General features: G+C 29.8%; 1 protein-coding gene across 19 annotated transcripts; it reads right to left on the minus strand.

The window, feature by feature from the left end:
- Positions 1–4506: 4506 nt before the first annotated feature.
- On the minus strand, positions 4507–11384 carry LOC117918814. 19 transcript variants are annotated; one of them, XR_004651948.1, is made up of 11 exons: positions 11154–11380; positions 10950–11066; positions 10573–10655; positions 9321–9392; positions 9023–9158; positions 8290–8397; positions 6040–6272; positions 5654–5723; positions 5465–5552; positions 4948–5337; positions 4507–4705 (listed from the first exon to the last, which is right to left on the minus strand). XR_004651948.1 is itself a non-coding variant. In XM_034835721.1 (6 exons), the coding sequence occupies exons 2-5, from the start codon at positions 6149–6151 to the stop codon at positions 5272–5274; spliced, it is 336 nt and encodes a 111-aa protein (XP_034691612.1). In that variant the 5' UTR covers positions 6152–6272; positions 8290–8407; the 3' UTR covers positions 4507–4705; positions 4948–5271. The 19 variants fall into 19 exon arrangements, 3 of the variants coding, with proteins under 3 accessions (XP_034691612.1, XP_034691613.1, XP_034691614.1); XR_004651946.1 differs by having other exon boundaries at positions 9023–9167; XR_004651947.1 differs by having other exon boundaries at positions 8290–8407; positions 9023–9167.
- Positions 11385–12125: the final 741 nt, after the last annotated feature.

Consider the following 12125-nt stretch of genomic DNA (forward strand, 5'->3'; position numbering starts at 1 on the left):
TTATTTTATATATATATATATATTTGCTTTATTTATTTTAATTTATGGTGGCTTTTTAATTTCTAATTAAGATTCACATCATTTTAAAAGCAAATTTCTCAAATTAAATTAAGTAATTTTTAATATGTTGTCATATTTATTTTAAAAGAAATTAATTAATGAACTATTTCTCAAATTTATTTAATTTAGTACAAAATAAAAATGCATACAAAATTCTACATCATAAAGCTAAATAAATTTGAATGGGTAAAACGACTAAATAATTTGCATGTACTGAATTTTTGAAATTTTGTATGTATAGTTTAATTATATTTATTAATTCGATAATTTAAATAGATATAGAACTTTAATTTATATAGAATTTGTAAATTAATATTAAAGTCCTACAAGGCTCCAAAAAAATTAATATTTGTCAATAATGCATAGTTGTATTTTCTATTCAAGATTTATACATAATTGGATTTCGTATTTAATATTTATATGTAAAAATGCTTTATTAGCTATAGGAATAAATTAATATTTTTAATAATGATTAGTCATCTATTTGAGAGACTTAAAAATAATTTTAATATTATTCGATTATTATATATTTGAGTTTATATTTGTATTTATTGATTAAAGTAATAATAAATTAAATAAGAAATAGATGTAGATTAGACCTATTTTTACCTTATTTGTTTTATTTTATGGTGGCTTTTCAATTGCCAAATTACAATTCATAATATTTGAAAAGGCAAATTTATTAAATTGAATAAATTAACTAATCTTTTTATACATAGTTTAAATTATGATTCATGTTAGAGAGTGTTTGTTTTTTTAGGTAGGAATTGTTTTATTTCATGTTTTTTTATACATAGGAATTGTGTGAAATTAACCATTATGAAATTCAACTATTCCCTAGTAACTCTCATGAAAATCAAGATAGCAATGCATGGCCATCAATAGTGCTAATTTAAAGTATATATATAAGGTGGCTTGCTATGATAAGATCTTCACAAGCTGTAGCAGAGTAAGATTTAGCAACATATACAGATTTGTAACCACATATTTTCATCCTAGTCAGGCCCTTTAAAACAAAGGGTCTCATGTGGGAAAAGGCAAGAATATGCATGTTGCGATTACAAATTACAATAGGTGTTAAGATATATGTACTTTGAGTAATTGAATTAGAATAAAACTCAAAAAATCAGAATTTTGAGGTTATGTTTGGTTCCGGAAAGTTTGAGAGAAAATGTGAGGAAAAAAAAATAGAGAGAAAAAAGTGGAAGGAAAAAAAAAATTTTAAATCAATAAATTATTTGCATTGTCTTCCATTGGTCCTTGATAGGCTTTATTGAATGATTAAGCGTTAGATAAGGAAAGAAGAAAAAGAAGAAGAAGGACACAAGTAGTGGTTGTGGCAATCAAGATGAGACCCAAAAATGAATGGTCTACATGTGATGTTCCCAAAACTAGGGAAAATGCAAGGAAGAGAAAAAGCAAAAGAAAAAATGAAGAAAAATAAAAAATAAATTAAAAGTTGATAAATTATTTTATTTGTTAATTCAAACTCATTTTACTTATTTTAACTAATCAATATAAAGATTAAATAATTTAAAAATGCATAAGTTTCTAACTAGTTTTAATTAGATTTGATTTTCTCTTATATTTTTCATCACGAGAAAATCATTTTTCTTTGCATTTTTTTTCTTCAATTAATATTTTCCAAGAATCAAACATAATCTAAAAAGAACTCCATTGGGCTGTTGAGAAAATGTGAGAAAGATGGTGGAAAAAGGAGGGTTGAAAGTCATGAAATTTTTTAGATTTAAGATTTTTTTTTTTTTTTTTTTTTTTGGACTTTGTAGCTTCTTAGTTTTTCTTCCATGATATAGAGGATATCACAAAAAAAAAAAAAAAAAAGGTCTAAAAACTTAATGCCCAATTATTTTTTATTTATTCTTGACCTTTCATGCATTGAAAGTTTACAAGTTGCTGGATTTTGTTGTGGCATATACAATCAACATAATTAAAAAGTTCATTTTCTAAAGGTGTCATTAAAGCATAAAAGAAATTTAGAAGACGTTTGTTTGTTTTTTCAACTTTTTACTTAAAGCAATTTGTTTTTATATTTTTAAGTTGTTTATTTTTCTACTTTTTCATGACTTATTGCAAACTTTTTGCTAAACAGAAAAACTAAAATATTTGGCTTTTTCTAAATGAAAAAAAGTAACATGTGGATTTTTGTTTTATTTTTTAATGTTTAATAAAAATAAAATATTAAAAAAATAAATAATCTAATACTTAAAACCATTAAACATTAAAGTTCTATTTAGAATTAAGTAAAAAAAAACACTACATTAATATTAAAATATCAATTACTTTTCTTTATCTTGATGGAGAAATTTATGCTTATTAAAGTTCAACTACTAATATTATTTAATATCAGCTCTAAATAAAATATAAAATAATTGTAGAGTTTTATAAATCAAAGAGGACAAGAGAGTTAAATAATACCTTTCTACAAAGGTATCAAAAAGAATCTTTATTAATATAAAAACAAGAAAATACATCCAATGATTCAAAACCATGTATGACTCATAAAAAATTTCTCTAATTTTTTATTCATCTTTTGTGATCACTCTTATTTAACTTTTTGGGCACCAAGTTATCAAAAATCAACATAAAAAATGAATAAGAGTTGTCAATTTTAGCTGACTATACTTGTGTTCGTACTTTGATTTTTCAATATATGTATTACTCATATTTTGATTTTTATCAAATCAAACAATTTCATTTCAAAGGAACAATCATAAAGAGAATTAATTTTAGAAATGCAAAATCATTCAATCATATTTATGCTAATATTGGATAAATAACACAAAAACTATAGTTTGACTAATGGTATTAGGTTTACATATTGGATACACTAATAAATGTTGATATAAAACCCCAAAAAAACAATGAGCAACTGAATGCTCTGATACCATGAAAGGTTTTTGAATAGACCGTAAAGGGAATGAAACTCTTGTTTAATCGAGTGTGTATCAATGTTGCAGGAAGGAGATACATAACGGTGTGAAAATAAATATCTACAAGGCTGATATTTGCATGGAAAGTTTACATAACGGTGGAAGGTATAAAGGAATATAATTAATTTGACCTTGGGCAACCTTCCTTGATTTCTTTAGCAGAATAATATCCCTTAACAAATAAAAGGTAAGAGAGGAGTCTTTCTCTTGCAAAAGTGGCCATAAACTTAATTTGGAAGATTCAAATAGAAAAATTATGAATTGTAATCACCATTAACAACTTTTCATATTTTTAAGGTAGTGAATAATGCCTTCTCATTAACAACTTAGAAAATACATTTTTGTTCTATTTTTTTCTAAATTCAATAATCCATTCCAAATATAAAGCCTTGGATAGGTACTAAGATATTTATAAAAGAAAAAAAAAGAGTTTTAATTTTAGATAGGCCTAGTGATAAGGATCTCCAAATTCCATTAAATTTTGAGATAATTAAAAACAACAATATTAAAATAAAAGCATAAAAAGAAAAAGAAAAAAAACACCTACTCAAATTACTTGACTATGAGCCCAATTGATAGTGTTTTTTAAAAGTGTTTATAACCCTAAAAACATTTGAAAGTGTGTTTTAGAAAAACACTTGAAATATTTTTCTTTAAAAAAACACTTCAAAATTTTCAAATATTCTTAAAATGCTTTTTCCCACTATCTTCCGATTCCCAAGTGTTGAACAAAAGGATAACAAGATATGAAAAATTAAAATCATCTAAATAGCTCCATTCAGATCCTAATGGCTTTATGCCAAACAACTCTATTGAGTCAAAAATGAATTTGTCGAACACCTTAATCATAATTTGTTTTATTTTTTAAAAAAACATTGATATATGATGATTGATGTTTATTTATTAATCCAAACTTTTGTAAATATTTTTAAAAAATTTCTTATAATCATAATTTTTTTTTTTGCATTTTTTCACGATATAAATATTTATATATTTTTTTATAATAAATTTTTTGGGTTTATTATAATATTTTCATTTTTATAATAAATGTCCTTTTTAGTAATTTATTACTATTAAAATCGTTTTTATACTTATACGATGTATCATTAAAAACACTATTAGAATCAATTTTTTAGATTTTCATAAAAACTTTTTTCACCAAAATACTACAAAAGAAAACACTTTAAATAAAAACACTTTAACCAAAAGTAGGGCTAAATTGGACTTTATATCTAATGCACTACAACAATTAATTTGTGGTTAAAAAAGAATATTTTGTTGTAGAAGATTTTGTCACAAAAAATTATTTGTGGTGAGTTTATTGTTACAAATCTTTGAACAATTATTTTTAACCATAAAATATCATTTCTAATAATTTAATAATAACATTTCAAATGAAATGATTGATAGAAACATTTTTTTACTCAACACCAACTTTCTAAATAATAAACATCTCAGTAAATTTGACTTCTTTTGTAAAAAACATATTGAGAGATTATTGGTCAAGTTTTCATTTGTAAAAAACATAACCTAAACATTGAACTTAGAACATGCCTTGTTCACTTATCCTTATACAATCAAATTCTATCTTAAAACACAACCAAACAAAATCAAATACAATTGAGCATCCACATGACTATTGTTCCTTTCATAAGGGCAGGGATCAACTAGAGTAAGATTATTTCCAGGAGAACCTGCAAATTGAGAGAAAACATCTCAGTAAATTTGACTTCTTTTCTCAATCTTCCATGGCTCACTATTGGAACCTAAGTGAAAGAGAACTGTTCATGCTGATAAGAGAATCTCTATTCATGTTCATGCTGATAAGAAAATCAACCAAGTGATTTGTTGATTCTGATGGTTAATTTTCATTGGATATGCTACAAAATTATAAATTTGGGAGCCAAATATACACATTTTAGATAGAACTACTCACCAGCATTAGACAAATGGAGTTGCTACTGTACTTAGACAAAGAGAAGTGTAGGTCCCAGATGCAGGAGCTGAGCCCACTGCTGATCTTGATGGAGCCCCTGCGGTCGAAAAATACCTTTTCTAGCTTCAATTGAATTCTTCTCCATAGCTGAACCACCGATCCTGTTAGCAGAAACAACTCCATTCAATCCATTTCTCAGGTCACTGGGATTGTTGCCTGCCAGAGAAACTACTTCCTTTGATCCTTCATCTGTTCTCAATTGGTTAGGCTGCATTGAAAACTTTTCCTTTCTCTCTGAATTTTTTAAATCTTTAATAAGACAACTTATGTGAACATATGAGCTGCACATCTTTTCCATGATTGCTTTTTATGCACTGTAACTCTAGAAACCTGTATACTCAATAACACAAAATAAACTCAATCAAATGCTTAAAAAATTATATATAAAAACTTGCAAAGGAATGAATACTCATTGCAGAACTTTTAAGCATCAGCTAGAGTAGCTAGTGGTAGTTACCTTTTTGGTTGAGACACCATTTCCAAATGAACTAGGTCCTGTAATGCCAGTAGCATTATCTAGCCAAGCTTGAGTTTTAGCTGAAGAACTGAAACACCAATATGAATGAAGGATGAGAGAGTGAGAGAGTGAGTGAGTGAGTGAGAGAGAGAGAGAGAGAGAGAAGCAAAGAGAAGGGAAGCAAATTACTGAAAGGAAGGGCCATGAATTCCTGTCCCAAGCAACCCTGTTGATGACAAGCCTGGCCATAATACCAGATCTACCAACCAAAAATCAAAGATTAAGGCACGATGAGAATATTAATATGCAGAAGTACATACAAGAGCTATGTTCTGCATTCTAAGCAATCACCAAAAAAATTATGAAATGGGATAATCTGTTCAAGGAAAAGATGTATATAATTTTTCGTACTATCTTTGATAATATGTCTTTGATAGTATGAAACTGCAAAATCAGATAAACTATTAAAGCTTAACAAACCAGAAGCCAAAAAATAAAAATAAATAAATAAAAAAAGCAAGTAAAGACAAAATAAGAGCCTCAACAAGACAATCAATAGTAAATCAAGAAGAGACCTAATGTGGGTGCAGGGCTCTCCCTCGCCTCTGGCAAAGTTGAAGGCTTTGATTCTGATGATTCGCCAACCAATTCACCCTTATTGTCTGTCTTATCATTGTCAGGGAACATTCCTACCAATGTGTACAGGGTCTCCACTGCTTCTTCCTCCTCTTTGGTTATTGTTCCTGAGATGGGTTGTTTCTGAGACCAGTTTGAGCCACCATGCTTCTACAGTAGCAACTCCATTTGTCTAAGTACAAGCGCCCCATCAGTTTTTTTTTTTTTTTTACAAGTAAAGGAGTACTGTATTAAAAAAAGGTATACACGAAATATACATATACAAAAACCAATAGGTGCAAGAATGCACAAAAAACCACCATACCTTATAGGGAGCCTAACCAAACCACAAAATCTATCAAAGAATTAACACTATCCCCCATTTACGCTCTAACCACAAGTGCCCCATTAGTATAACAAACATTGAGGTCTGAGGTAGCAGGTAGATAGATTATGTAAGCCTCTGATATGAGTCAATGGGCTAAGGACTGGGATTTGAGCTAGTAAGGCTAGTTTGAGCTGTTTTGGCTGAATGACCTCTTCTTCAGACTACCTCATGGCTTAGTGTCAGATGCTTCACAAAACCACTTGAATAACTTATGATTTCTTAGTGTGGAAATAATCCTAGGTATACCTACCCTTTTCTGCAGACTATCAGAATTATGCTGATTTTCCTGTTTCTGCATGTAATCTTTTTATTATTAACAAGTATAGTTCTTCGCCCATAACTATAAAAGCTTGCAGGATATAAACTACCATCAACTTCAAAAGAGGAAATGCAATTTTGCAAGAAGCTAGGAAGCAAATCAATCATTCTAGAGTGAGGCACTTGCCCACAATCTCCACAAAAAACTGCCTCAGTAATTGTTTTTCTTCTTTTTCCCTTTTTACCTAGTCAGAACAAGAACAAGAAGTAAACCTATTAGCAAATATAGAACTTCACACAATGTGCTCCACTAAATAATTCTTTTCTTTTGTAGGCAGGTTGGCAAATTTTTGGGGGTAATCCAGAAGAAAAAAAAAGATAAACAGAAGTCAAAAGTGAAGGCCAATAAGAAGATAGCATATAAAGATAAAGGAAAATTAGTTCATAATATGATCACACCTTACATGTAAACTTCACCAGAGTTCACCTTTCTAATCAATATTGAAGAAAATGGTCTATTTTACGCAGAAAATTTGCATGGCTGTTAAGGGAACCATTTTTGAAAGAAAATGGTACATCAGTTGGCTCATATTGTGAAGAAGTTGTTTTGTTCTTATCAAAAAGGGAAAAAAAAAAAAAGAATAAAAAAAAGAGAATATATAGTATTGGAAAATGAAGGGGAAAGAATAGTTCAAAAGCAAAGTCAGCAATAGTACTATAAATTAGATTTTAGAGCAGTATTTGCAAGCCTAGAAGGTTTTTCATACTGTTTGTAACCTGATATAAGAGAAAGCAATCAAAGAAAATAATCATCTCTCTAGCTATTTTGGGTCGAAAATGAAAATGTGAGAAGATGAACAAGGAAAAACAAGCAAGGTTGGAATTACTTAGTAAATTCTGGCCTTGTTGCAAGATAATTAAATATGCAGAATTTACGGCGAAAAAAAGCAGCTTATGTGTGAGTCCAGTTTTAAAGAAAAAGTAAGCTCCAGCATGGTAGTGCTCTTTTTGTCTCTTTTCATTGGAAATAGAATACCAAGTTTTAGGCAGTCATTTGATCAGTGTCTACAATGTAACAAAAATTAAAGCCCACGCTTTTCGTAGCTCAAATTTAAGGTTTAAGCAGTAGTGTTCTTTTTCAGTCTCTATATAATTGACTTGAAACTCGAGCTTGAGCTTGGGCATTACCAAAATTCATGAAGTGAGTCCATTGACCATACCCAAGTTTTATGTTATAAATGAACCAAAACTATAAGGTGTAAGGATGCAATTATCCATCATAAATGGAACAGCATATACAAAATTTTCATTTCACGGCTAAAAATTTTGATGGTTGCCTGGATTTACAGCAAGGTGGTACACTCTATATCAATGGACCAACTGCAATGAACCAAACTACTGTATATCAATGGAAGGGCATGTTTTAAGTTGAGACAAATGGTGTATACCTCATAAGGAAGAGTAAACAGGAATAGGAAGCCAGTAAATATAGTAAGCATTTTCTGCCATTAATATTATTTGTCAATTGTAATTTGAAAAGGAAATAAAAGAATTTGAGTATAACCTATGCCAATCTCCCCAATGCAAAGGATGACATTTCCCTCAACCATACATCTGCAGATTGAAGCATCTCAATCAAAGGTTGCACAAGACCTCTCTGTGCAATATGCACCTGTAAGAATCTAAGATCTCTAAGAAAAAATAAAAACCAGAGAAAATAGGAAGAAAATGAAAAAGAAGAAACAATAACATATATATGATGTGTTATTGTTTTTCGGCATCACTAAACACTCCTTTAGCCCATTCATTTGTGATATTCTGGGCAACACGGCAAGAAAAATAAGGCAAACTGGGGTATTTCGCAAACGCATTTCTCAATTCAGAAATAGAACTACAATTCTAATGAAAGTGACTATGGGAAATGCTTCATGATGTACATTCACTAATGTCTCAAGAAAAGGGTCACTAGTAAATTGATCCTTGTCTCAGTTGAGAAGGGATAAGAAATAGGGGTTTGATACCAATTCTTGATACTTTCTTAGTTTTCAAATAGAGAACATAAATTAGGCCAGCGCAAGGTTTACCAAATCAGTCAACCAAATATGCTGAATTAATTCATCAAATACACACATCATGGCCTAGTTTTTTCCAAAAAAAAAACATCAAGCATCAGTAGACCAATTCAACATAGTCCATTCACAAAATCAATAATTTTGCTAGAAGCATAGGTGCAAGATGGAATCAAGTTCAAGTTAGGCTTGATTTCCCCAAAACTTATGTAGAAGTTTTAACTTTACCATGTTCAGAAGCATCATGGGAGGACTTAAAAGTTGCTCATGACCTTTTTCTGTCCCTAGAGGTAGATTTTGACCCAGATAACTGGGTGAGGTCTTCATCATCATTCATCACTAAAGGAAACTGCACTTCCAGTTTCTGCAGTACCTTGTGATATTCGACAAAAAAGTGAAAAAAAAAAAAAAAGATTGGAAAGCAGAGAGTGGATAAATATTGAACAAGAATGACAGGTAAAAAGGGGGAAAATCCAGACATGGAGATCAGTTGTTCTGCTAAGAAAACTAGAAGAATAAGCATTACCTCCAATGACTGAGCACCTGACATGAACTGTGGCGTTTCCTTGGAGTGCACTGACCTTTCCTTAACCTGTTCCTGCAATAGTTATATTTAGTTACCATCAAATTATATATTTCCTATATAGGCAAGGTATGCAGGCAGCAGGTTCACACCAAGTGTCAGTGAGATGCCAAATGCTACTTCTGCAAAGCAATGTCCTAAAGGGGAAGGAAGAGTGGGGAAGAAAAAGTACATGTAGAGAGATTCCTTCTTTTACTGAAGAAGTCTTAAACCTAACTACTCAAAAGGCAAATAGTTAATTAAATTTTAGATTTAAAATCACTGCTTATATACTTAGTAATACCCACAGAAAGGGAAAGAAATTACCTAGGAGACAATTAGACAACACTCGGAAATATTGAACCCTTACAATAATTAAAAAAGGAAAGAAGAGAATAAGAATAAGCTTCTTGCCTCCAAGCACTCTCCAACTTTAAGAGTGAAATCTTCCTCTTCCAATTTTAAAGGATCTGAATCACGAGCAACTTTACTCTGTCCAAATAGAAAAACCGACCATAAACACATAAGCATAATATCGACATACATCAGATAAATCCACAAACAACTCAAAATCATCTACAATATACTTACAATTGTTATATTCAAACAAATTCAATACCATATAGATGTGGTATAACTAAAAACCAAGCTAAACTATCTGCCATATTGTCACAGAAATTTGAAGACATAATATGGAGTACTTACATGTGTCTCTTCCAGATTATATTGAACACAAGAATAGAAAGACATTTTGTCATCTTTGTTGACAAAATTGTGCAATGCAAGATCCACATCATTGACTGGAAGGATCTTCATTTTTTGCATCAATGAATATCATTCTAAGGGACCCAGAAGTGAAAGAAAGAAAAGACTAAATAACTATACTGCTTCTGTTATCACACCCGAATTTCACTTATGCAAGTCCTATGTGATTCAGTAATTGGAAAAAAATAGAAACTTCACTCTAGTACAGGACAAGTAGAACCAAGCCCATAGAACTGCAGTCCATGCCTGACACCTAGATGTAGCCTACAAAATTCCACATCATCTCTCCTCTGTTGCCATTAAAAACTAATTCATAGTTTCCCAGGATTTCAATTATACTTTTTGGTAATATCAATGGTCTATCAGGGTTCCACCAGAATGAAAATTACCAACTGAAGTGACATAAAAGTTAAGAAAAGGAAAGAAAAGATGAAACATGATGATTGAGTACCAGATTATTCTCAGCAACTAAGGCTTCTATATTTTGTTGATTCAGTTCTTCTGGGCGAAGCCGCTCAAAATCATCAATTTTGGCTGCAGTCCAGGAAAGAAATCACAGTCATTCCGTTTCCATTTAAGGAGTGAAACCAAACATCAATAAAAAGGAAAAATAAAAGGAAAAAAAAATAATTAGACTGTCAGAAATACACTTGTATCAAAGAACAAGATAGATAATGTATGAAAACCAAATTTTAGATTAAGTATAGAAGCACCAGACAAAACCACCATCAATAGACCTCATATCGTCACTAGACATTCTTCTCAGTCCCTTAAATGCTTTGAAATCGCAATAACAAATGAAAAACGCAAAGATAATGCTCTACAGACCTTGTCTAAGAAGAGACTTTCAAACTCTCCTTTGACGGCTTCATTGAGGGGAAGGTCCAGAAGATGAGGCCGCAATTGCAGTGTGTGCTCAATCAAGCTAAGGAAGAACATCTAAACCTAGAAAACGTAAATTTCAAACTGAAAATCAGTGACAGAGGCAGATTATCACAGGAAATTGAACAAAATAAAGGTAAAAAAACTAACAAAATGTCTTCTCGAACTTGTTTTCGCAGTCTCAAGGATGCTCTTTTTTCTGTAGGATTCTTCATTGAGATTCTGGTTGATCTAGGGCTTTAATCTCCGACCGATCAGCGTTTTCGGCAATATGAATATTTCATTGCCCATTGCGCCGGTGAGGTATGTGATTCGTCAACGGTGAGAGGAGAGACCGAAACCAAAGTCGATGGGAGAGAGAGGAGAACCTGAAACAGAAAAGTCATTTCAACAATGTGAAAAAAAAAAAAAATCAAAATTAACAGAATGATTTTAGAATTAAAATTTATTTTAATTTATTGTTCTTAAACAAAAATTCATGTAGAATTTCCCATCAATATTTGGAAGTGGACTCTAATTTGGAAAAAAAAAAATTAAAAAAAAAAATATATATATATATATATATATATATATATATATATATATATATATATATATATATATATATATATATATATATATATATTTAAATATTTGTCACCTGGCATGCTTAAGACCCCTTTTTTTTCTTTAATTATTTAGTGTGAAATTAATATTAAATTAATTCGAATTAGGCTTAAATATAATATCAAAATCTTATAAAAATTTTTTTGCCTCAATATGGTTAAATATAATATTTTACCATAAATATAAATTTCATCTCTAAAAAATGTATTTTTTTGTTGTAAAAATAAAATTTGTTTTAAAAATCTTCTTTTTCCCATAAAAATTTATGGTAGCGGTACATGAAATTTGTTGTAGGATTGTTTGGAACATTTAATTATTTTAAGTTTATGTTTGTTCTCGAAAAATATTAAAGAAAGAAAATGATTTCCACATGTTTGGTTGTGCTGTAAAAAATATAAAAGAAAATAAAATATAATTAAAACTAATTAGAAATAGCAAGATAAAAATAATTTATCAACTTTTAATCTATTATTTATTTTTCTTCATTTTTTCTTTCTTTTTACTTTTTCTTTGTTT

Source organism: Vitis riparia, chromosome 7, assembly GCF_004353265.1.
Source record: "Vitis riparia cultivar Riparia Gloire de Montpellier isolate 1030 chromosome 7, EGFV_Vit.rip_1.0, whole genome shotgun sequence".
Classification (NCBI taxonomy): domain Eukaryota; kingdom Viridiplantae; phylum Streptophyta; class Magnoliopsida; order Vitales; family Vitaceae; genus Vitis; species Vitis riparia.

Excerpts from the sequence above, each read along its gene's own strand:
- LOC117918814 (XM_034835721.1), bottom strand. The coding sequence starts at position 6,151 with ATGTTCCCTGACAATGATAAGACAGACAATAAGGGTGAATTGGTTGGC. Across the intron at positions 5,553-5,653 it reads ATTCATGGCCCTTCCTTTCA|TTCTTCAGCTAAAACTCAAG; the intron begins GTAATTTGCTTC and ends TTGGTGTTTCAG. Across the intron at positions 5,338-5,464 it reads ATGGTGTCTCAACCAAAAAG|GTTTCTAGAGTTACAGTGCA; the intron begins GTAACTACCACT and ends TTGAGTATACAG.